Below are 25,130 nucleotides of genomic sequence, written 5' to 3'. Positions count from 1 at the left end.
CTGAGCAGGCTCGGGAGATGAGCCAGCTGCAGGGGACCTTCCAGCACTATTCAAACCAGGTCCGCGAACCGTGGATGGCACGGCCACTCCAGAGCCACCAGCACTACGCTGCCTGGATGTCTCTCTATGAGTCAGAGAAGTCAACTGATGAGAGGCCAGGGGGGAAGGCATAGAGAAGAATTCCCGTGGGCCAAGGACACACTAGGGCATCTAATCCTACCAAATCCACCTCTGGACGACTGAAAATGCATTCTGTCTTCGCATTGGCCCGAGTTGCCATCAGATCCAACTGAGGCACGCCCCACCTGGCGCAAATGAGGTTCCAAGCTTCGTGAGCTAGCTCCCACTCCCCCAGATCGAGCTGTTGCCTGCTGAGGAAGTCCACCTGAACATTTTCCACCCCCGCGACATGGCAATTCCTTTGAGATGGCGCTCCGCCCAAGTGAACAAAAGCCTTGCTTCCAGCACCACTGCGAGACTCCTTGTCCCGCCTTGCCGGTTGATGTAAGCTACCATCGTCACATTGTCTGAGAACACTCAAACCATTCTGTTCTCGACTAGGGGCAGAAATGCTCGCAGGGCCAATCGGACAGCCCTTGTCTCAAGGCAGTTGATGGACCAGGATCTTTCTGTTGGGGACCAAAGACCTTGAGAGTATTTGTTTAGGCAAACTGCTCCCCAGCCTGACAGACTGGCATCTGTGGAGATAACCACCCAATTCGACAGATCCAAATCCACTCCCTGTTCCAGGTTGCTGCGCAAAAGCCACCATGACAGACTAACTCTGGAAGCAGAGGTAACAGTACATGGAACTGTTCCGATACCGGGCTCCACCTCGACAACAGTGCACGCTGCAACGACTGCAAATGAGTGAACACCCACGGGACCAAATCCAAGGTGGAGGCCATGGATCCCAGGACTTGTAAGTGATGCCAAACCGTTGTATCCTTCCTCTGAAGGAGGGCCTTGACCTGATCTTGCAACTTCGTCACACGGTCCGATGCTAGAAAAACCTTGCCTTGGGAGGTATCGAAAAGCGCTCCCAAGTAAACCAGCAACTGAGTGGGCTCCAAGTGACTCTTCTGGACATTTATGACCCAGCCGAGCTTCTGCAAGGTGAGCATCACCTCTGGACAAATCTCTCGCAGTCCTCCCGTGACTTCACTCGAATCAACCAGTAGTCTAGATACGGGTGAACTAGGACTCCCTCCTTGCGCAGGAATGCCGCCATGACCACCATGACCTTGGTGAAGGTATGTGGAGCCGTCGTCAGGCCAAAAGGAAGAGCTTGAAACTGGAAATATTGACCCAGCACCTTGAATTGGAGATACTGCTGTTGATCCTGGGATGTGGAGAGACGCCTCGGTGAAGTCTAAGGATGCGAGAAACTACCCTTTGCCCAGAGCGGCCACCTCTGTCCTCAAGGTCTCCATGCAAAAACGGGGGATTTTCAGGCACCTGTTCATCTTCTGCAAATCCAGAATGGGACGAAAGGTACCCTCTTTCTTGGGAACCACATTGTTCCAGGGCCATTGTTCCAGTTCCCACTAGGGGAACTGGAACAATGGTCCTGGAGGTCGAGAAGCCATTGTAGAGTCCCCTGCACTGCCTCACATTTGGCCCGCGAAGCTACGCGAGACTCCACAAAGGCCTCCTGCACCAGGCGTGAAAACTCGAGAGCGTAACTGTCCCAGACCATCCAAGACCCAGCGGTCAGAGGTAATCCTTGCCCACTCTGTGTAAAAGCTTGACAATCTGCCTCTGACAGCTTCTATGATGGAATGGCTGCCCCTGGCTTCATTGGGAGGGTTTTCCACGTCCAGCACCCTGGCCCGTGCATTCTCTGCCTGGGCGATGACCACCACGAAAGTACTGCTGATGCCCCGAGGCCGGCCTGGACTCCGAAGGAGCTGAAGACCTACCAGTGTAAAATCTGTGAGAATCCCGAAAACGAGCTCGAGGGGGAAAAACCTTCCCTGAAAGTTTCCTATCCTCCAGAAGCCGGTTGCCCTTGGACTCCCCAAGTAATTTTACCAATTGGTCCAGGTCCTTCCCATAGAGAAGCTTGCCCTTAAAGAGGAGGTTACAGAGCTGAGACTTGGACGACAAATCTGCTGACCAATTCAGCAACCAGAGGAGTCTACGAGCTGTGACAGCAGATACCATACTATGTGCCGAGGTCCGAACCAAGTCATACAAAGCGTCTGCGACATAGGCAATGCCTGCCTCCAATCGCACAACCTGCAAGGGCCCACCACTGTCAGCAGCGTCTGCGACATAGGCAATGCCTGCCTCCAATCGCACAATCTGCAAGGGCCCACCACCGTCAGCACTTGGAGCCGCGGACGCTTCCTGGACCCAACAAAGGTAGACTCTCTGCATGAGGCTGGCACAAATAGCCGCACAAAGACTCAGCACAGAGACCTCGAAGACTTGCTTAAGCTGAATCTCCAGCTTGCGGTTCTGTATGTCCTTCAGTGCTGCAGCTCCGGCCACAGGAATGGTGGTCTTCTTAGTCATGGCAGACACCGCCGTGTCCACCTTCAGTACCTTCAGAAGATCCAAAATATCTTGCGATAGGGGGTAAATTTTCGCCATCAATCTACCCACTTTCAAACCCGCATCTGGCGAGTCCCACTCCCAGGTCACCAGCTTGCGGACCTTCTTGGCAATGGGAAGGAAGTCGTCAGACCCTGAATCCCATCCAGGACTGGGTTAACTCCTTTGCTGTCGGACTCTTCCTGCGACACCTTGATCCTCAAGACCTCCAAGATCTGGGGGATAAGAGGCCGGAGCTCCTCACACTTAAACAAGTGCACCACGCTGGGATCATCACCCTCCTAGGGTGGCAGCTCATCTGGGTCCAGGTTGTCCTGGTTCCCATCACCCAAAAGGTTTCTCAAAAACAACTTGATACTTACTTAGAATCTAATAATATTCTGTTCCCCAATCAATTTGGGTTTCGAAAAAATTTTAATACTGAAACTTTGCTTATTGCTCTTATGGACACAGTTTTAAGAGGCTTCGATACTGGAAAAAGTTACTTTTTAGTCTTGTTAGATTTGTCGTCAGCATTTGACACTGTTGATCATACTATCTTATTGAAATGATTAACTGAGATTGGGATAAACGGCACAGTTTTTAAATGGTTTTCTTCTTTTCTTATCAACCGCTCATACCAAATAAAAATAAATAATATCTTATCAGAAAAGGTGATCTTAGCTACAGGTATTCCACAGGGATCTACGTTGTCTGCCACACTTTTTAATATTTATGTTTTACCAATTTGTCACTTTTTAAATGGCCTGGGATTAAAATTTTATGTGTATGCAGACGACATCCAATTTTTAGTACCTATAGAAACATCTATCGAAGAAACGTTAGCTTTAATTAAAATATATATGTCATCTTTAAAAACATTGCTTCATCACTTACACTTAATTTTAAATGCAAACAAAACGGAAATATTATTTCTCGAATGTAAATGCCACCTTACTAGCATCCCGTCGTTGTCTTTTACTGATACTGTAAAGATAAATCCTTGCTTTAATACTTGCAATTTAGGCATTATCATTGATACTGAATTTTCTTTTAAAAAACATATTTCTTTAAAGTTGAGAGACGGTTATTTTAAACTACTTACGCTGCGAAGATTAAAACCGTTTTTAGAATTTACCGATTTTAGATCTGTCTTACAGTGTCTTATATTTGCAAATCTCGACTATTGCAATGCTTTGCTTCTTGGATTGCCACAGTCCAGCATCCGCCCCTTGCAGGTCCTGCAGAATGCTGCAGCACAGATTTTAACTGGTCAGAGAAAGTGCGACCATATTACACCAACATTGATTAAACTGCATTGGCTTCCAGTGCAATACCGAATCCAATATAAAGCGGCTTGCATAATCCATAATGTTATTTATGGCGAACATACTGAATGGCTGAACAATCAATACGTCTTCACGTACCCCAAAGAGACTTGCGATCGGCAAAGGTCTTCTCTCAATCCCTACCATTAAATCAGCTAGATTATCCCATGTAAGGGAGCGTGTTATATCCATCGCAGGAACAAAAATCTGGAATTCTTTACCTACTTCACTGAGACTTACCACCGAAAAGAAGCAATTTAAAGCCGAACTAAAGACCTGGCTGTTCAAATGCGCATTTGAAGAGTATGAATTAGTTAACCAGCACTGTCAGAAATTAGCAACATAGTATAAGCATGTTTTATCTGCAAACCACTCTGAGGAGCCACCATTCTTACGTTATTAGTACGCCATTTAATTTAATAAGTTTTATTTCAATGTTTTGGTTTTTTTTTATAACTATGTCTAATTGTTTATTTTTATGATTTTTATCTTTCTTAACAGCTAATTTATTCTTTTACTCTATATAGTTTTTAGCTGTTACTATTTATGAATTGTATTGTATTTCTAATTTATTTATGCTTTGTAAACCAATGTGAAGGCCTGTCCGATGTGTTGGTATATAAAATTTAATAAACCATTAAACCCATATCATGGGTGAGTCCCGGATCCTGATCTACTGCGGAAATCGTGGTATCTCTGAGTGGGGCCGGCAGCCTATCCTCGACTCTGGCCACCTGCCGAACCCCTGAAGGTTGCTGAAGGTCCAGGGGTCCTGTGGATACCCGCTTGGGTGGAGGCTCCGACAGAACATCCAGCCGTGCTGCTCTCTTCAGTATCGCCTGTTTCCTAGCCAGGAGTGCTTGGTGTAGCAGCAGCACAAACTCTGGACAGAACTCCCCCGAATTGTCACCCCCCTCAGCTGGGGGGTCCGGTAGCACAGAGTCATCCCCAAAGGAGCAAACCTGCTCTACAGGGGATAGAATGGGAGGGGCGTCCTCCTCCCGCGACCTCCGCCGCGAGCCCTCCTCCTTTGCTGAGGGAGGCATTGGCCCTGAGGAACGAAGCCTTTGCCTGCCAGGCCTCTCTCCCCGATGATGATCTCTCCTGCCCCGAAGTACAGGCCGCACAGAGGGAAAAAGAATCCAGGGCCTGTGTTGCCACGCCACACGCACGGCATGTCGGCATTTTTACTCGGGGTGCCATGAGCCGGCTCGCGTAGCCAAGCGGTCATCGGCAAAGAGGGGAAATTTCCAGTCGAGAAGCCTCCATGCGGCAGCTGGAGCCAAAAATAAACAATTCCTTGCAGGCGCAAAAATGCCCTCACAATAGCCCGCTGGCGAGAGCTGCGAGCAGAAAAATGTGGCCTACCTCGCGTGCAAAGGCCTCCCCCCCCCATCAAGCTACCTGGAGCCCCAGGACGTCGACAAGATCAGAGGGGGGTCCAACTTCCTCCTCTCCAACTGGAGTGCCGGAAAAAAACGGCCCGGTCCGTCCCCAAATCAGACTCCTCTTACCTTGAGAAGATCTTGCTTCCTTTATATATATATATATATATATATATATATATATATATATATATTTATTTATTTTTTTTTAAACTTTACTCCGCTATCCAAGGAGTCTGAGAAGGACCAGAGGAAAAGGAGCCTCTTCAGTGGTCGAGGGAACTAGGAGCCCCTGGATATCGAACCCACTGGACCGTTGCGGGCGAAGCTCAGACAGGAGTGTCCAACGCCCCCAGAAGCCCGGCTTCTACTGAGGGATGGCCCACGAAGGTGCCTAACACTTCAGGAAGCAAATTCACTAACTACTAACTAGCTGTCTCTCTTTTTTTACTAACTAACAGACTGCAGGAGTGCACCTCTACCATCTTCTGGAGTCAGATGGCACTTTCGGTTATGTAGTAGTGCCCAAAGCTTTTGTTCTCTGACTCCATCTGCTGGTAGGAATGCACAACTCACTGGTCTGGACTGATACGGGTATGATCAGGAACAGGAAGATCACATCTTCCTTGCTCATTCACAGATTCCCTCTGTCTCTCATTCTGTCTACAGCCTTCTAACCTTTTCCAGTGCCTCTCATACCTTCCCCAGGTCCTTTATACCATTTCTCTCCACATTTCTGCACCTTTACACCCTAGCCCATCTAACACACTCCTAACTCATACCTCCCACTAGATTGCCTAATTCCCACATCCCTGTATATCCCATCCAATCCCTGGGTATCTATTCTTTCACCCAGTCCCTGAATCCCCATGTTTCCACTCTTCCACCCAATCTTCTCTCAATTTTCCCCTCCACTTTCCTATCCTCCTCTTCTTCCCTCTTCCCACCTTTCATTTCCTCCCAATCTTGCCCTCATCTCTGGTCTCTCTCCTGCCTTCACTCTTCCCCTTACTATCAACCCCTTCTTTTGTATCTCACTTCTATTCTTCCCATCTTTCCCTATCACTCTTCCCTCTCAATTACTGCTGTCATCCTTTCCTCCTTTCCCTTCCTAATCCCACCTCCCACTCTTTCACATCTTTCTCTTTCCCTCAATATTTCCTCCCACTCATCTCTCTTCTTTTTTCCCAGTTTACCTTTCACTCCAGCATTGGAAGGTTGACCCAGCAAGCAGGATTAGAAGCACTCTGTGTTGCTTGTTTTCCAGGTCTATCAGCAACACAGCACAGAGGAGCCTTCACCTCATGACAGGCCAGAGACAGAGAGCATGTGCAGTACTGCCGGTCCCCACAGCCCCCTCCTTCTAATGGCACGTTTCCTATTTCAAAGTGGAAGTATGCCAGTAGAAGGAAGGAGCTGAAGGGACCAGCAGCACTGCACATGCTCTTAGTTTCCGCAGCCTGTCGTGCAGTGAAGACTCTGTGCTACACTGTAGATAGACCTGGAAAGCAGGCTGTGCAGAGCGAAGCCAGTACAGTGAATCAAAGGAAGACCTTTTTAGGGCAGCAGCTAAGATTCAGGGCACAGGCTCTTGTGCCCAGTCCTAACAATGTCCCTGGCTATTGCTGCTGGTGGTGGTGGATCATGAACTCCGGGCTGCTTTTACCTTTTTTTTTTCTCTCTTTTCTGGCATGGGTCTCTGCCTGTACAGTCACTTAGCACAGAAATCCCACTACTAACACCATATATGACACCCTGAGTGACTTTTGGCTTGCCAGAGAAAAAAATGTTTCTAGACTCTGGCTATGCTTTTGCAATTATTATTAATTACAATACAAAAATTAACAAATCACAAGCCTGCTTACCTCCGCAGTGCTGGAAACAAAACTGCAGCAATTTAAATACACAAGTTGTTTAACAAAGTTCCTGCTTTCTCAAAGTCTAGTCTGGAGCTCTCTCTCCTCTGTGGGACCTGCCTTCTTAACCCTCAGGAGAAATGCCCTGCAACCAGGATTTCCTTGAGAGCTGTCTTAAGGTGGACCAGGCTAAATGTCTGGTTCTGGACTTTTAAGGCAGGTCTAACATATACTCCTTTATGGTAGGTCTAGTAGTAATATAGAAATGACCACTAGAAATAGTTCAATAACAAAATTAGCATGCTGCATTCCATTTCTTGCTTGAAATTTTGTCACACACAGGGGCTGATTTATTAAAGATTTATGCCACTTTTGATCTTATACCAAAGCAAAACTATTACAGACTTTTAATACATCAGCCCTATACTCTATTTTGTAATATGATTTTCCAGTGATTGCTGGCCTAATTACGAATATTTATCCAACAGTGAGAAGAAACTTTATTACCCGGAAATGCCCCGATACAAGACTGAAAAACTTTGAAAAGAGTCCATGATCTCCATCATAGATCACAATTAATTGTATAGGAAGTACAAACATGTAAAACTGGTTATATTTAATCATCAGGAATCAGGTCATTCATTTCAGTACTGTTAATAAATTGTATTTTCCAAATTGAGGATACAAGCAAAAGCAGAATTCAAGATGTTGCCTAATGAAAACATAATTATGGGGGGGTTTTCCAAACATAGCTTACCAATATAGAAATAGAAGATATATAGAATACCTTTGTTTGTGTTCTGTATTCATAATGAATTTTGCATCTTTTGCAAGAACAGAAGCAGCTTGCTGTACTCCTTTTTTGTGGCACAAAACTGTAATAAAGAAAGAATTTTAATTTCTTTGTACTAAAAACGTAACATTATTTAAAATTAAACAAGAAAGTCTTGCATACCACAAGTGCTGGTTTTTGGTCTGAGTATGTCTGTATAACATTCGATATTTTGTAATTAAGGCTTAAATCAAATTTAAATTCTGTTTGACTGCTGCTGCAGGGGAAACCTAGTACTACTTTGCGCAGCTTTACTGGTCGATGTGTTTCATCTATTTTCAGACATACAGCTGTTGCTTTGCCATGGGAAAGCCATTCTGCAATCTGTAATGAAGAATAAGGTGTTATTTTCACATTTAGTATCAACACTAGCGCTATATTTCAAATAAAAATAATGGCATCGAATCACCCTTTCTCAGGACATAGAAAAATTCAGGACAAAAATTTGACATCTCGGTCAAAAATAAATTATCATATCCTGAGCAGGACTGAACTGTTCCCAGTGTCATTAAGATCCTCTTTTTTCATTCTGATTTATATATGTGAAAGCTCTTTCTACTTTGATATTCCCATTATTTTAAATCTAGGTAAACTCAGACACTGCATCTCTGTGTTGACCTTTATCAGAGCCTCAATCAAATATCATACCAACCATACATGTTAAACATGAAACTGGCATGAACTGCAGACTTATGGAAGGATATTTTTTAAACAAGTTTTATGTAGTCAAAAATAAAAGACAAATATCTTTCACTTAAAAAAAACCCAAAATGTACAAAAAATGAGATCTATTATCAAAACCTACTGTAAATCAGAAGCAATATAAGCAAAATATAGCTAAGCTGATATTTTGAGTCATCGAGTAAGTACTGCTGCTTCATTTTTTCTAATGTTTTTTTACATGACACATGCAATTTCTCCAAATATTTTCCTAATTAACTTTTTTTTTTTATTTCTATGGTTTTGTGACCTTAATACTGCTACTGGGAACAGGCAGTTACCAGTTTACCTGAAATTTATTAGTTACTTTCAAGAAAATTTCCTACTACATATTTCATTTTTCATATGAGTTTTTAAAAATGTTTGATAACACATATAAGAAAATAAAAGTATCATAAAAATACAATTAACTATGATAAATTAAGATTTTTATCTTCCTTTATATGACTTTTGATATTTTACTATAACTAAGTTGTGTGTGCCTCAAACATGTACAAAGGATTAGCATTTGCAATGCACATATTTCAAACACTGCCATGTGACTATTTAAGAATAGGAAATTAATGAAGGGATCATATAACTGACAACAACCATGGTGTAATAACTGAAGAGCACAATTGTATCATAAAACTAAACAGTATCTTCTTTACAACTTACTAGCCATCAATAGGCACTCCCAGCAGCAATTTACCTTCATTTGCCTTCTATTTAAACGTAGGCCTAAGGTTCATTTAGCGAAGAAAGTAAACCATGGCAAAAATGGTAAACAACAATTTCTTCTACAAAATATTAAAAAAACGATTGATGTTACAAGACAGAATGTCCCTGATGCAGACGCTCAAAACATGGTCCCATGTCGGGGAGTTTGTTCTTCCAAAAGACACAAGATAAGTGCATTTTATCTGCATAATATAAAAAAAACAAAACTTTAAAAATGAACCTTTGGCCTATGATTAATAGAAGGCAAATGAAGGTAGTTCGATGCTGGGAGTGCCTATTATGATGGCTACCTTGATAGCTAGTAACTTGTAAAGAAGACACTGTTTTAAAATCATACAACTGCCAGCTGAAGCACTTACAAATGCTCATTGAGTACATAATCATCTACCTCCAAAATTGAAATACAAATCTATTCTTAAAAATACTCATAAATGGGGAAGACTTCCAGTAGTGCTCTGAGAAGGGTAGCTGCTCCATGTGTGTGCTTCAGCCAGGCCTAAGCTGATTTTCTTATCTTGATCACAGCTGGTGCCAAAGTGACCATTGAAAAAAATAGCTAAAGAAGTAAGAAAAAGGGCAAACCCCTTTCTGTAGGCAGATCAGGGAGATTAAAAAAATTAGCTACTAAGCAGTGTATGGAGAAAGTGGGGCACGTGGAAAATTCAGCCTCTGATGAAGAGACTGGAACAGGGATAGTAAATCACTCTAGAAATAACATGTATATTCAAAAGTTAATGGAAGTATTTGCTATCAAGATCATTGATAAATTGACTCTCATCTGGAGGTTATTATAGACAAAATGGCTCAGTTAGTAGAAGCAGTTCAGCATAATGCGACTCGCATAAAAGTTGATATGAAGGTAATCAATCTCAAAATGACATTCACCTCAGCTAGAGCTAAAATTGACAAGTTGGAATTAAATTATACCTCCGCACTAGACAAACTCAATCAGTTGGAGAATCATTCATGTCGCAACATTAGGGTGCTTGGTGATCCCGAGAAGGCTGAAGGGAGCAACCTAGTAATATTCTTTTAAAAACGACTGCTGGACTTACTGAATTTCCCTGTAAGGACAGCTTTCTAAAGCTTAACAGTACACAGCTCCTGGTGAAGGGGAAGCCAGCCAAGAATGGCAATATTCAGATGGCACAATCTATTTATTTAAGAAAATGCATATACCATCAGATATGGCTCAAACCAGTTCGTAATAAGTGTGATGTAGCGCAGCCCGGCCGCAGGCAGGAGCTGACAAGCTGCCATAAGAGCAGCAAGAGTACCAGAGCCAGACAGCAGGGGGCGCAAGGGAAGAAGAGAAGAACTACGAATCCCAGCTTCCCTGAAACACCACCAGACAGGGGAGGAAAGCCTGAAGGCGAACAGGTGAAGGGCATAGACGCTAATGAGGCAGACACCGATGAGTCCATGGAGGTGGAGGAAGAGGGTGTGCCCCCTTGGTGGAACTGGCCACAAAAACCCAGCTCTTCGGAGTCAGAGGGGGAGGAGATGGAGGTAGGTTCAGGGATAGAGGAGTCCTCCAGTTCAGGCATGGATACGGGGTAATCCAGGTGGCTGGGTGAAGGATACTCTTTCCCCTAAAGGAGCCTGTGGGGTTAGGGCTTGTAATAGGGTTGAACAGAGGAGGTAAATGAGTGCTCTGAACTAGCACTGCTTGTAAGGGAATCAGAGGGCTGGAGGGGGAGGGGACAAACCCCATGTAATGCCTCCAGTTGTTACTTATTAAACTGCTTTGAAGGAACTATCCTGCTCTTTGTGTTGTCTCTGGGGATTGGGGGGGACTGTGTACCCCCAACCCTGCCTGAAAGGTACCCAAAAGCCCAGCGAAACCAGGGCCAGCAGAGGCATGGACTCAGGGAGTTATGTGAACATATCGAACTCCAGGGACCGGGGCAACTGGTGGCGACTCAGGACTGGAGATGGAAGAGCGGCGCTCGAGGCCTCACGGACGGTGAGCCATCACATAAGATACATACATAAAATCTCCAAATCACAGTAAACTAAATAAAACTATAGTATTCAGCCTCAAAAAAACAAAACACACAGGGGGAAACTTTCAAAAGTATGTGCGGGCATCCATATACGCGTAGTTTCTGGTGTGCACACATGGACATGCTGATTTTATAATATGCACATGTCGCGCATCGCAATAAAATTTTAGAATTGCATTTCGGCCATTTCTGGGCTTGGGGAAGGAGACGGGACAGGGAATTGGGAAGAGGAAATGGAGTAGAGAGAGAGCCTCTGGGAAAGCCCTCAGGGATTCAGTGTTTATCCCATGCCTTTTTAAAATTTGTATAAGGAATTCAGTTTCAAGAACACGTGGTTCAGCGTATAGAGTAGGCACGTAGTTATTCTGAGAGACCATAATCTTGGCAGTAGAAAGCATCTTAGGACGAAGTTGTTGCAGGCATGAGCAAATGCACGGGAGACAGAAACATAACAGTAGGCATAGGGCAAGGAATCCAATAGCAAAGCCGACTAGGCCTCGCAGGTGAATGGCCAAACTAGAGAACCAGGAAGAGAAAGAATCCCACCAAGATATAGACAATGCTGATTTTATAATATGCACATGTCGTGCATCGCAATAAAATTTTAGAATTGCATTTCGGCCATTTCTGGGCTTGGGGAAGGAGACGGGACAGGGAATTGGGAAGAGGAAATGGAGTAGAGAGAGAGCCTCTGGGAAAGCCCTCAGGGATTCAGTGTTTATCCCATGCCTTTTCAAAATTTGTATAAGGGATTCAGTTTCAAGAACACGTGGTTCAGCGTATAGCGTAGGCACGTAGTTATTCTGAGAGACCATAATCTTGGCAGTAGAAAGCATCTTAGGACAAAGTTGTTGCAGGCATGAGCAAATGCACAGGAGACAGAAACATAACAGTAGGCATAGGGCAAGGAATCCAATAGCAAAGCCGACTAGGCCTCGCAGGTGAATGGCCAAACTAGAGAACCAGGAAGAGAAAGAATCCCACCAAGATATAGACAATGGTGATTTTATAATATGCACATGTCGCGCATCGCAATAAAATTTTAGAATTGCATTCAGGCCATTTCTGGGCTTGGGGAAGGAGAAGGGACAGGGAATTGGGAAGAGGAAATGGAGTAGAGAGAGAGCCTCTGGGGAAGCCCTCACAGTGTACAACTATTTATATGCCTATAGGAGGGGGCGTGTAATAGATCGAGGTGAGGTGTTAGTGGTGGTTTAGGGGCCAGGGAACAGCAAGGTCCACCTCAGTGAAGATTTGACAACATTTGGAATGAGGAAAGTCTCACAAAGATGAAATTTCTACTATGTTCTCTCTCCCTCTCCCCACTAGGCAATACTACCGATGCGAAATGATATATTATCGCATGGTGCAGTAATTCTAAAATTTCCATATACACGCCCCTTTTTCTTAATGCGGGCATTATGCAGTGTTATCCTCATGCACCCTTTTCTTAATTTCCAACTCTAGCCTTCAGGGATTCAGTGTTTATCCCATGCCTTTTTAAAATTTGTATATTGTTTTTGTCTTCACAATTTTAGCTGGATAAATAGTTATCCGGCTAAGTATTAGCCACTGAACATGGCTGAACATTCAAACGCTGCCACTTAGCTGAATAAATTCCAACTTATCCAGCTAAGTGGTGCTAAATATCAGGCTCCAAATGTATAGCAGGATTGACTATTTTTTTGTGTTCCTCCAATATAGTTTTATTAAGGAGTAGGAATACAATTTTAATTAGTTGTTTCTCTGATCACCATCCTATGGGGTTTCTCTGCATTTAAATGCCATCAAACCCAAGGTGCAGTCATAAATACTTCCCATTCAAGACTTTCACCTTGTAGTACAGACTATTGTAATAAATAATTTAGATTATTGTATTGCATTAAATGCTGGTTTAGTTAAGGGTTTTGCAAGTAATTCAAAATACGACAGTATATGTGATTTTCAGCCTTCAGTGGAATGAACGTTACTCTTCATTTGAAAGACTTCACTGGTCATCTATAATTCAGAGAATACCATTTAAAATTCTGGTTTTATTGCATAAGGCCATTTATGATGAAACTTATTGTATACATAATAGAGTTATATGTTATGTTGCAGCTTGTTCATTACGTTCTTCTAGTCAGTCACTATTGTCTGTACCTTCAGTGAAGCAATATTCTTTACTGCAAGAAAGAGGGCCTTTTCTATCATGGACCCTGAGATATAGAATGCTGTTCCATTCAAAATATGGAGTAAGTCTGATTATTTACATTTTTGTAAATTGATAAAAGCATTTTTTTAGGAAGGTTTTTAATTAAATTTAAAGGGGGGGGTTAGGTTTCATTAAACGTTTTTATTTGTATGTGTTTTGTGTGTGTATTGGTTGTGTGTGTTATTTGTATGTGTTTATTGTGTGTGTTGGTCGTTCACCGCACTGAATATTGTTAGAGTTGCAGATTATAAGATTTGTACATAAATAATGAAAAAAATACAGGCTAAATACCTCAATCTTAGGAGGATATCAAGTTCTGGATATTAATATCTGAAGCAATCTCTGAATTCAGTCTGCACAATTCCAAGACTGAGTATAGTCCCACCTTACAATGGGAAACTTTTAAACAATTTCTTAAAGGTAAAATAATTGCTTATACCGGTTATCTTCAGAAAAAGACTAAAAATAAACATGATTTGCTAAAGCAAAAATTTTAGATTTTGTAGCAAGACAAAGAAAACTGGTTAAAACCATGCATCTACTTGGAAAAGTAAAAGATTAATTTAAGTTGCTTGAGGTTGATAGAATTGAAAGATCTTTGAAATTCACTTTATTTCAATTTTACAAGCATGGCAACAAGGCTGATACTTTCATGGCTAGTGAAAAGGACAATTCGGGCTCTATTATTCATGATCTTTCTGGAATTTAAAAGGCTTTTGTAGATCATTTTTCTATATTATATGCATCACCAGGAGGAGTATATAAAAGCTTTTAGTATTGCTGAATCTACTGGTAGCAACTCCTAGCCAGACTGAGAAGTTAACCTCTTCCAGTTCTTTTTGTTGGAGATACAGAAAGTAGTGAACACCCTCTCATATGATAAATAATCAGATTGATGGCAATCATATTGATATGTATAGAATGTTTCGTCTAGACTTGGCTCCCTTTTTATTAGCCTTGTTCAATTCAATGGGTAACACTGGAATCACATCTGGGATTTATAAAAAAAAGGGAAAGATGGTACAGAGTATAGCTCTTATTGGCCCATTTCTTTAAGTAACTTGGATATTTAAGTGTTGGCTAAAATACTATATCTTAGGTTAAAAGATACATAATACATAGTGAATAAAGCATATTTATAAAAGGAAACATTATTTTTCATTATCCTACACTTAAAGAAAAAGGGTATCAGGGTTGATAGCCTCTCTGGCTACAGATAAAGCCTTTGATGGTCTTTTCTATTTGAGAGATTAATTGTCTGGATTGTAGCAATGCATGAATGTGTGCATATAGGTTAAATGTTCTCTTTCCACTATTTTCAGTATTGCCAGAGGCACTGGGAGGGCTGCCCACTCTCCACTATTGTCTGATTTAGCCACTGAACCGTTTGCAGTTGCAATCAGAGATAATCCTGATGTTAAGGGAAATATAGGTAGGGAACTGGGAGCATATGCTCTCATTATATTCTTGATGGATCCAGTGAAATCTGTACCAGTATTTATGAGTGTACTGAAGTTATATGGTCATTTGTCTAGTTATAAAGTCAATTACTCTAAGTCAGAATTGTTTCTGCTAGGCTCCAAAATTATAATACTCGAGAGTCTTTCTTCTTTCCAGATAATGAGCGATGAGTTTAGTTATCTGAGGATTCTTGTGGTAAAGAATTCTAGGGAGCTGTTTAAAAAAAATTATGGTCCAATTATTTAAAATTAAAAAAGATTTCCAAGAATGGATGGAAATTATAACCAGGCCTGCTGGCCTCTGTATGGCCTGTCCTTAAACCTGGAAACAACCTGGCTCACAGTCCCGCCAAGTTCCCCATGTATAAACACAACACAACAGTTTGAGGTCAAAACATATCAGTCTCTCTTGTAAAGTTCCCCCCTAATAGTCTCAAGTGGGTCAGAAAACTCCTCTTTGCACAAGGCTACACTGTCTGGCTTTCTCAGCCAAATAACCGCCCTGCCTGGGAGTTGCACAACCCGCCCCAACTCCCCTCGGTTGTGCAGCAGGTTGCAGCCTTCCCATGCCAAACAAACAGAAAACACAGTGTAGCTTAACTAAAGAAAAACATTCTTCATAACACATTAAATTGCCCTTCCCCTAACAATGTCACTCATGCTGTTTCCATGCTGCTTTCTGAGGACTCTGTTAGGGAATCTATGTCCATCTCCTCCTCCCGCTGCTCTGAAGAGCTGGGCTTTTCAGACCACCTGAACCATTCAGGCACACCTTCTTCCTCTATCACCATTGGCTCAGGTGTGTCTGATTCACTGCAGCTCTGCTCAGCTGCCTGCTCTGCCTCTTCTCTAGCCCACAGGTCAAGCTGTGCCTCCATAAACCTGGGAATTATAGTTCTCTTCAGACCCTCCAGCACCCTCTGCTGTCTAACCCAGATCTTGGTTCTCTCTTTCTTATTCCAAATCAGGTTTTCCTGCCTCAGACCAGGTTGTGCCTCATTACATCATGCTACAAAATATAAATATGTGAAGCAGTAAAATACTGCAGAATTCTGCCAAGGTAACAAAAGTCTATGGGAAGTCCTTGAAATTTTGATTGGTTTGTTTGGTATGCCCATTGGTCTGTGGGTGGTAAGCTGATGAAAAGTCCAAAGACATCTTAAATTTCTGGTATAGTTTCCTCCAGAATTTGGCAATGAACTGGATTCCAAGATCAGAGAGTACATGTTTGGGTAGGCTGTAGAGTTGAAATACATGTTAAGAGCCAGCTCTGGGGCAGAAGGCAGACCAGAAAGAGGTATGAAATGGGCCAATTTTGAGAATTGGTCTGCGATGACCCAAATGACCATATACTTATTTCTCACTGAAAACTATGGACTTATGTGGTACTTTTACTGTATTCGTTCAGCAACCATCATAATGCACTAGATTCCTGGATTGTGTACCGGGTAACCCATAAGAGCAAGAATGCTTCTATAGTGCAAAGGTTTTAATCATCGGTTGCTTAAAGGAAAATTAGTTTCTTACCTGATAATTTTCGTTCCTGTAGTACCACGGATCAATCCAGACACCTGGGTTTTGCCTCCGTACCAGCAGATGGAGACAGAGCAAGATTTGACTGGCTTAGCCACATATAGCAGGGTGCCACCCACAGCCTCTCAGTCTTACGTAATGTCAAAGCAGAATGGAACAAACAACCAGACTACCTAACTATGTTGAACCCAAACAAGGCCAAGTGCAAACCCCCAACTGGAACTAACTCCCAGAACCAAAGGAGTGAACGACAAAACAACAAATAGCAAGGAAAAGAATCCACGAGCGGACTCTCCGTTACTTCAGAGTACACACACACACACAGACACGGGCGGGTCCCTGGACTGATCCGTGGTACTACAGGAACGAAAATTATCAGGTAAGAAACTAATTTTCCTTTCCCTGTACATACCCGGATCAGTCCAGAACCTGGGATGTACCAGAGCCAACTTACCTAGGGTGGGAACCAGAGAGTCCCGCTCGGAGTACTCCCTCACCAAAACCACCCGAAGCTGCAGCCTGAACATCTAAGCGGTAACGTCTTGCAAAAGTATGCAACGACTTCCAAGTAGCCGCCCTACAAATTTCCTGAGGTGACACTTGCGAAGATTCCGCCCAAGAAGCGGCCTGAGACCGTGTAGAATGAGCCCGAAGGCCCACGGGGACAGGCTGCCCCCGTAGCAAGTATGCAGAACCAATGGCCTCCTTGAGCCAGCGAGCGATCGTGGTTTTGGAAGCCACCCCTCCTCTCTTGGGACCAGTACACAAGACAAATAGATGGTCCGAAACGCGGAAGGGATTGGTAACCTCAAGATACTGAAGTAACGCCCTGCGAACATCCAGTTTCCGTAAATCTCTCGCCCTAGGATCCGCCCGCTCCCCTTCAGGAAAGGAGGGGAGCTCAATCGACTGATTCAAGTGAAAAGCCGACACCACCTTAGGCAGAAAGGAAGGAACCGTCCACAAAGAGACCCCTGAATCCGAGATCCGTAAGAACGGCTCCCTACACGACAGAACTTGCAATTCCGATACTCGCCTAGCCGAAGTAATCACGGTGAGGAACACCACTTTTAGCGTAAGATCCTTTAGCGTCGCCCGCTTGATAGGCTCAAAAGGCGACGAACATAAGGCCGAAAGCACCCAATTGAGGTTCCAGGACGGGTACGGGTGGCGCAACGGAGGACGTAAATGCTTAGCCCCCCAAATAAACAAGCGACATCTGGATGTAGAGCAAAAGACACCCCGTGTACCTTACCTCTAAGACAACCAAGCACCGCCACCTGGACCCGAAGGGTACTACAAGAAAGCCCTTTAGAGAAACCAGCCTGAAGGAAGGCTAGGACATTGGACACTGAAGCTCTCATAGGATCCACACTGTGATCTCTACACCAATCCTCAAACACCGACCAGACCCGAACGTAGGCTAATGACGTAGACTGTTTCCTAGACCTTAACAACGTGGCTACCACCACATCAGAAAACCCTTTATTCTTCAAGCATTTCCTCTCAAAAGCCATGCCGTGAGACAGAAGTGATCCGCTGCCTCCAAACGGGGCCCTGATGAAGAAGCCGTGGACTCCCGAAAGCGAAGGGGCGACTCGACCGCCAAGTGGAGGAGATCCGCGAACCACAGATGCTGCGGCCATTCCAGCGCCACCAGGATCACGTCCGTCGGATGCAGTTCTATGCGTCAAAGCACCTTGCCGATCAGAGGCCAGGGAGGGAACACGTACAGTAACACGTTTGTGGGCCATGGAGGCACTAGCGCATCAACCCCTTCAGCCCCTCTCTCGCTCCGTCAGCTGTAAAATTGTGGGGCTTTTGCGTTCTGAAACGTGGCCATCAGGTCCATGTGAGGCGTGCCCCACCTTTCGCAGATGAGTTGAAACGCATCCTCCACTAGCTCCCATTCCCCGGGATCTAGATGATGCCGACTGAGGAAGTCCGCCTGAACATTGTCTACCCCGGCGATGTGGGACGCCGCAAGATTGACCACCCATCCGAGAGAACGCAAGAGCTGTAGGACCCTGGTGACCGCCTTCTGACACTGCAGCTCGGACTTTGCCCAAATCAACCAATTGTCCAACTAGGGATGCACCAGGAACCCCTCTCTCCGGAGTTGGGCTGCCACCACCACCATTACCTTGGTAAACGTGCGAGGGGCGGTGGCGAGGCCGAAAGGGAGAGCTCTGAATTGATAGTGTCTGCCCAGAATGCAGAACCTGAGAAACCTCTGATAAAATGGCTGAATGCCTATGTAGAGGTACTCTTCCATGAGATCCAGAGAGGCCAGGAATTCGCCTGGTCGAACTGAGGCAACCACCGACCGAATCGTCTCCATTTTGAAGCGTGGAAACTGTAGACACCTGTTGACCCTCTTCAAGTCCAATATTGGTCTGAATGTCCCCTCCTTCTTGGGTACTATGAAGTAAATGGAGTATCGACCCTTGCTTTGTTGCCCGGGAGGCACGGAGGTAATTGCTCCCAAGTCCTCTAGGCGCTGTAGAGTGTCCTGCACCGCCCTTCGCTTTTCCAGGTACTCGCAAGGTGAGACGAGAAATTTGTCTGTAGGAATCTCTACAAAATCTAAAGCGTAACCTTGACTTATCACGGTGAGGACCCACTGGTCCGATGTTATCTTGGTCCATTCCTCGACAAAGAGCGGGCACCGGGAGAGGAACCTGCCGCGAGGAATGGACCAAACGACTTTTATTAGGAAGTCTTAGCCCCCGTTCCCGATGGAGGCCCGCTTTGCTTCCCAAATCGTCTGCCACGAAAGGACTGAGGGCACAACGGCTGCCGTGACAAGCTTGGACGGTACGACGATCCCGAGGACCTCGCTGGACGAGACTTCCTGTTCCCCCAGTACCGGGTCCTATTAGAAAAAGAGCTCCTAGGCCTAGACCTGTCCTCAGGCAACTTAAAAGCCTTGTTTTCTCCGAGAGATTGCATCAGATCATCCAACTGTTTGCCAAACAACAACTTCCCCTTGAACGGGAAGGAGCCAAGGTGAGCCTTAGACGAACCATCCACCGCCCAATTCCGAAGCTATAGTAGGCGGCACGCGGAAACCACAGACACCATAGATCTGGCCGACGTGCGCAGAAGGTCATACAAGGCATCCGCGCTGTAAGCAATCACCGCCTCCAAACGATTCGCCTGAGCAGCTTCTTCTACTGAGAGATCCTCATTGGCCTGGAGCTGCTGTGCCCAGCGCAGGCCCGCCCTCAGGGCAAAATTACTACATATCGCCGTGCGGACTCCCAGAGCTGAGACCTCAAAAACCTTCTTAAGTTGGAGCTCAAGTTTCCTATCCTGTAAGTCCTTGAGGGCTGTCGCCCCCGTGACTGGAATAGTCGACCTCTTTGTCACGGCCGACACCGCTGCGTCCACTCTAGGAAGGCGGAGCAGCTCCTGTGTGTCCTCTGGAAGCGGATAAAGTTTATCCATGGCCTTACTCACCTTCAGACCCAATTCAGGAGTGTCCCATTCCCGGAACAGTATGTCCGTCGCTGAATAATGGAATGGAAAGGCAACCGTCGGACCACTGAGGCCCAACAAAACTGGGTCCATTTTGGCCCCAGGCCGGACTCCACTAGTGGAACCTCTAAGCCGAGCTCCTGAAGTATGGACGGGATGAGCGGAGCCAGCTCATCCTTTTTAAAGAGCCGAATCACTTTCGGGTAGTCACCTTCCACCGCTGGGGTTCCCTTGCTGGTACCAGGCTGAGCCAGCACCTCTCCATCCGCCTCGTCGGCCCCCCCCCAGGGGTCTTGTGAGCGGATCCGTCTCATCCGGAGACGTGGACTCCGTGTCCGTGTCCTGAGGGACTGACCGTAATGGCCGCTTATCCTTTGGCGGGTCCGAGCCCCTCTGGGACCTATTCCTAGACCGCTTCTTCCGGGACTAGGCTGCAGCCCTAGTCCCCCAGGAGCCAATTTCTTTCCTGCCTTCTTTCTCAGGACCTTGTGCTTCAGAACTTTTTGCAGCAAAAGCACAAAGTCCGATGAAAAGGATGAGTCCGACGCAGAGGATGCCTCATCCAGGCTATCCTCTGGTAAAAGAGAGGCAGCCCCCCCGAGGGAGCCCCCCCGGGACGGCCGCTGCTGAGGAGAAAGCGAGAGAGGCATTGGGCCATCCCCCAAAGCAGCCCGTGTGGACTCCTGAAAAGAATCTAAATTAGCCGCCGCTCCTGCGCTGAGCGGGAACGGCTCTGCACTGCCCGCGGCATTCTGGCCATCGCGCGGCGGCGAACACGGCACCCGAGACCAGCCCCCCCCCCCCCGACCGGACTCAAACGGTCCCTCACTGCCCGGCACACAATTTGAACAAATTCCGTTGCGGGATAAGCGCGCACGCACCGACCCCCGCAGCATCTACACCCTCCGCCGACTGACCCCTGAAAATTAAAAATGGAAAGCACAGCGAAATAACTCGAGCCAAGTAGCGGAGAGTCAGCGCGCAGAGACCCAAATAAAAACGCTCTTTTTTTTTTCTTTCTGTACTTGCCGTCGCTGTCCCTGGTACTGGACCCCTGCTCCAGTAGGGGTGAGTGAACCGGGCTCCTCTGTGTCACCCCTGATGCTGCTGCTAACCAGAGAGGCCGGGTCCTCGACCCTTAGCAGCGGCCTCGACCAGGGGGGGATGGTCCCCTCAGAACGTTCTACCCCCCTGGGAGGCTCCCAGGACAAGGGACTGACTTCTTTCTTCTCTTTTTTTTTTTTTTTTTTTAAAACAGAATCCTGACTAACTAACCTACAACAACCACACAATAAACTTTCTTCCCTGGGGATCCCAGAGGCTGTGGCTATTGCACCTGCACCATCTGCTGGAGACAGAGTAAGACTGAGAGGCTGTGGGTGGCACCCTGCTATATGTGGCTGAGCCAGTCAAATCTTGCTCTGTCTCCATCTGCTGGTGCAGAGGCAAAAGCCAGGTGTCTGGACCGATCCGGGTACGTACAGGGAAAGATATTATTGTCTTGTTGTCAAGCTACACATTTTCTTAGCTTGAAAAAAGTTAGTATAGTACTTAACTTATGACTTCACTCGACTGAGGGAGGAACCATAAGGTATCACCACAGGAGAGCAAGGTGAATTAATTTCCTTCTTCTTCTTCTATCTATCTATCTATCTATTTATTTATTTATTTATAGTAATCCCCAGTAGGGAGATGCATGTCCACCATCTGTTGGAGATTGAGAATACTGGTGGGCTGATGTCACTGCAGGGGTATATATATATATATATATATATATATATATATATATATATATCATGACATCACCTTTGCTCAATCTTCATCTCCTTGTAGAGGTACTTAACCACTGGTGTGGATTAACCTGTCTGAATGCTAAGAAATGATTGGTTGTTTTCTCTTACCCGTTGCTAATGATGTTTTCTATCTGTTTTTGTGTCACTATTTTACATTATTGATTGGATATTTGGTTGCCAAAAAGTTAAATAAAAAGTTTAAAAGAAAGGAAAATTGGTTCTTATCTGCTAATTTTCGTTCCTGTAGTACCAAGGATAAGTCCAGACCACTGGGTTGTGTCTCCCTTCCAGCAGAGGGAGTCAGAGAAAAGAAAATTGAAAAGGCACCCCTCTTAAGCTGCTGTGCCACCTGCGATCCCTCAGTATATACGATATCAAAGCAGAATAACCAATAAAGGAGAACAAATCCCCAAACATAACAACCAGTGGCTACAACAATACGCGTGGTAAAAGAAACAAACCGTACCGCCACATAACATATCAATCAAGAAGATTCCTTCCCATGCCTGTAAAGAACTCTGCCGAAGTAAGAAGAAGGAAGAAAACATACAGAAAAAACGGACTCTCCAAAAAACCCAAGGGTGGGCGTCTGGACTGATCCTTGGTACTACAGGAACGAAAATTAGCAGGTAAGAACCAATTTTCCTTTCCCTGTATGTACCAGGATCAGTCCAGACTGCTGGGATATACCAGAGCTGCCCTAATTGGGGTGGGATCTGGAGAGTCCCGCACGAAGAACACTGCTGCCAAAGCAGTCGTCCTCCGGATCCCGGACGTCCACACGATAATGTTTCGCAAAAGCATGCAAGGATTTCCAAGTGGCTGCTCTACAAATCTCCTGCGGCGAGACCGACTGGCTATCAGCCCAAGAGGCCGCTTGAGACCTGGTAGAGTGCGCTTTCAAGCCTTCTGGTATGGCCCCGCCCAGCGCAAAGGTAAGTGGAGGAAATGGCCTCCTTCAACCACCTCACAACCGTAGCTTTGGATGCCTTGTGTCCCCGTCTAGGACCAGTCAATAAGACAAACAAATGATCCGATAATCGAAAAGCATTGGTCACCTCTAGATAGCGAAGGAGAACTCGGCGCACATCCAACTTATACAGATCCAAATTCGGGAAGTCCAGTAACTCTACCATCTGATTGACATGAAAAGCCAATACCACCTTGGGCAAGAAGGAGGGAACGGTCCGCAGCAAAACTCCGGAATCCGAAATACGAAGATATGGATCCTGACACGACAAAGCTTGAAGCTCTGAAATTCGCCATGCGGAGGTAATGGCTACCAACAAAACAGTCTTGAGTGTCAAATCCTTCAACGTAGCCCGCCAGAGGGGCTCAAAAGAAGACCACATAAGCCCTTAAGAACTAAATTCAAGCTCCAGGCAGGACAAATTTGTCATACCGGTGGACGCAAATGCTTGGCCCCCTTCAAAAAAATGGGACACATCTGGATGAGCTGCCAGCGAAAAGCCATCAATCTTACCCTGCAGGCAACCCAGTGCTGCGACCTGCACCTGGAGAGAACTGCAAGCTAGACCTTTCTTCAGTCCCTCCTGCGGGAAGGATAGGATGTGTGCCACCGAAGCCAGACGCGGGGGGACGTTCAAACTTTGGCACCAAAAGTCGAAAACTCTCCAAACACGAATATAGGCCAACAACGTGGACGATTTCCGTGCTTGCAAGAGGGTAGAAATAACCGAATCCGAATATCCCCTCTTCCTCAATTGCCTCCTCTCATAAGCCAAGCCGCTAGACAAAAGCGATCCGCTCGATCTAAAAATACTGGACCTTGTCGAAGAAGATTCGGAAGGTAGGTGAGACGCACCGGACCGTCGATCACCAACAAGATCAGATCCGCAAACCATGGCCTTCAGGGCCACTCTGGGGCTACCAGATTGACAGACCCCACGTGGTTCTCTATCCGACGCACGATCTTGCCCACTACTGGCCAAGGCGGAAACACATACAGTAGTACGCCACGAGGCCAAGGAAGAACAAGAGCATCCACTCCTTCCAACTTGTGGTCTCTCTGACGACTGAAAAACCGGGGTGCCTTTGCATTTGTCCAAGTTGCCATCAGGTCGAGGCGTGGAACCCCCAACAACGAGTGATCAGCCAGAAAGCTGCGTTGGACAATTCCCACTCACCGGGATATAGATGTTGGCGGCTAAGAAAGTCTGCCTGCACATTGTCCACCCCGGCTATGTGCAAGGCTACCAACCGGACTAGAGGTTGCTCTGCCCACGTCATGAGCCTTTCGGCCTCCCAGGCCACCGACCGGCTCCTGGTTCCCCCTTGGCAGTTGATGTAGGCTACCGTCGTCACATTGTCTGACAAGACTCGCACTGCACACTGGGCTACCAGAGGGAGAAAAACACGTAACGCAAGGCGTAGCGCCCTGGTTTCCAATCGATTGATTGACCACGTCGCCTGATAACTTGTCCAACGACCCTGAGCAGATTGTGACTGGCCAACTGCTCCCCAACCAGTGAGGCTGGCATCCGTCATGACTATTACCCACTGCGGCTCCTCCAGGTCCATCCCCTGTAACAAATGGGCTGGAATCAACCACCAATCGAGACTGGACCTGGCTGGTTCCATCAGTGGCAAAGGCAGGCGAAATTCCTCCGATTTCGGATCCCACCGAGAAAGCAATGTGCGTTGTAATGGTCTCATATGCACCCACGCCCAGGGAACCACCTCCAGAGAAGACGCCATGGAAACAAGTACCTGCAAATAATCCCATACTATGGGCAGGGGTAAGGACATGAGCCGATGGATCTGCGCCACTAACTTGAGCCTCCTCTCCCGAGTGAGGAAGACCTTGCCTACTGAGGTATCGAAGCGTGCTCCCAGGAAGTTGACCACCCAACCAAGGGACTGGAGCTGGAGTAGAACCTTGCTCACTGCTTCCTGACAGAGGCTCTCTGATTTGGCCTGGATGAGCCAATCGTCCAGGAATGAGTGAACCAAGATCCCCTCCCGCCGGAGGGCCGCTGCTACGACTACCATTGCCTTGGTGAAGACCCGAGGCGCTGTCGCTAAGCCGAACGGAAGAGCTTGGAACTAATAATGCTCCCCCAGGACCATGAACCAGAGAAACCCCTGATGGCGCTCGTGTATCCCGATGTGAAGATACGCCTCGGTCAGGTCCAAAGAGGCCAAATATTCTCCTGAGTGGATGGCCGCAATGACTGACCATAGAGTCTCCATGTGAAATTGGGGAATCCAAAGTGCTCGGTTGACTGCCTTGAGATCCAATATTGGCCGGAAGGATCCCTCCTT

The 25,130-nt window shown here is 45.9% G+C and overlaps 1 protein-coding gene across 1 annotated transcript in view; it reads right to left on the bottom strand.

The window, feature by feature from the left end:
• LOC115099805 (probable ATP-dependent DNA helicase HFM1) overlaps positions 1 to 25,130 on the bottom strand; it is a 451,200-nt gene that overhangs the window by 248,246 nt on the left and 177,824 nt on the right. The window contains exons 9-10 of the mRNA XM_029617654.1: positions 8,052 to 8,263; positions 7,895 to 7,972 (exon numbers count right to left, since the gene is read on the bottom strand). Of these exons, the coding sequence (XP_029473514.1) occupies positions 7,895 to 7,972; positions 8,052 to 8,263 (290 nt within the window). The remainder of the gene's footprint in view (positions 1 to 7,894; positions 7,973 to 8,051; positions 8,264 to 25,130) is intronic.

This window comes from Rhinatrema bivittatum, chromosome 10 (genome assembly GCF_901001135.1).
Source record: "Rhinatrema bivittatum chromosome 10, aRhiBiv1.1, whole genome shotgun sequence".
In the NCBI taxonomy this organism is placed as follows: domain Eukaryota; kingdom Metazoa; phylum Chordata; class Amphibia; order Gymnophiona; family Rhinatrematidae; genus Rhinatrema; species Rhinatrema bivittatum.
Note: the sequence above shows the minus strand (reverse complement) of the source record. Positions and strands in the feature narration are given on the sequence as shown.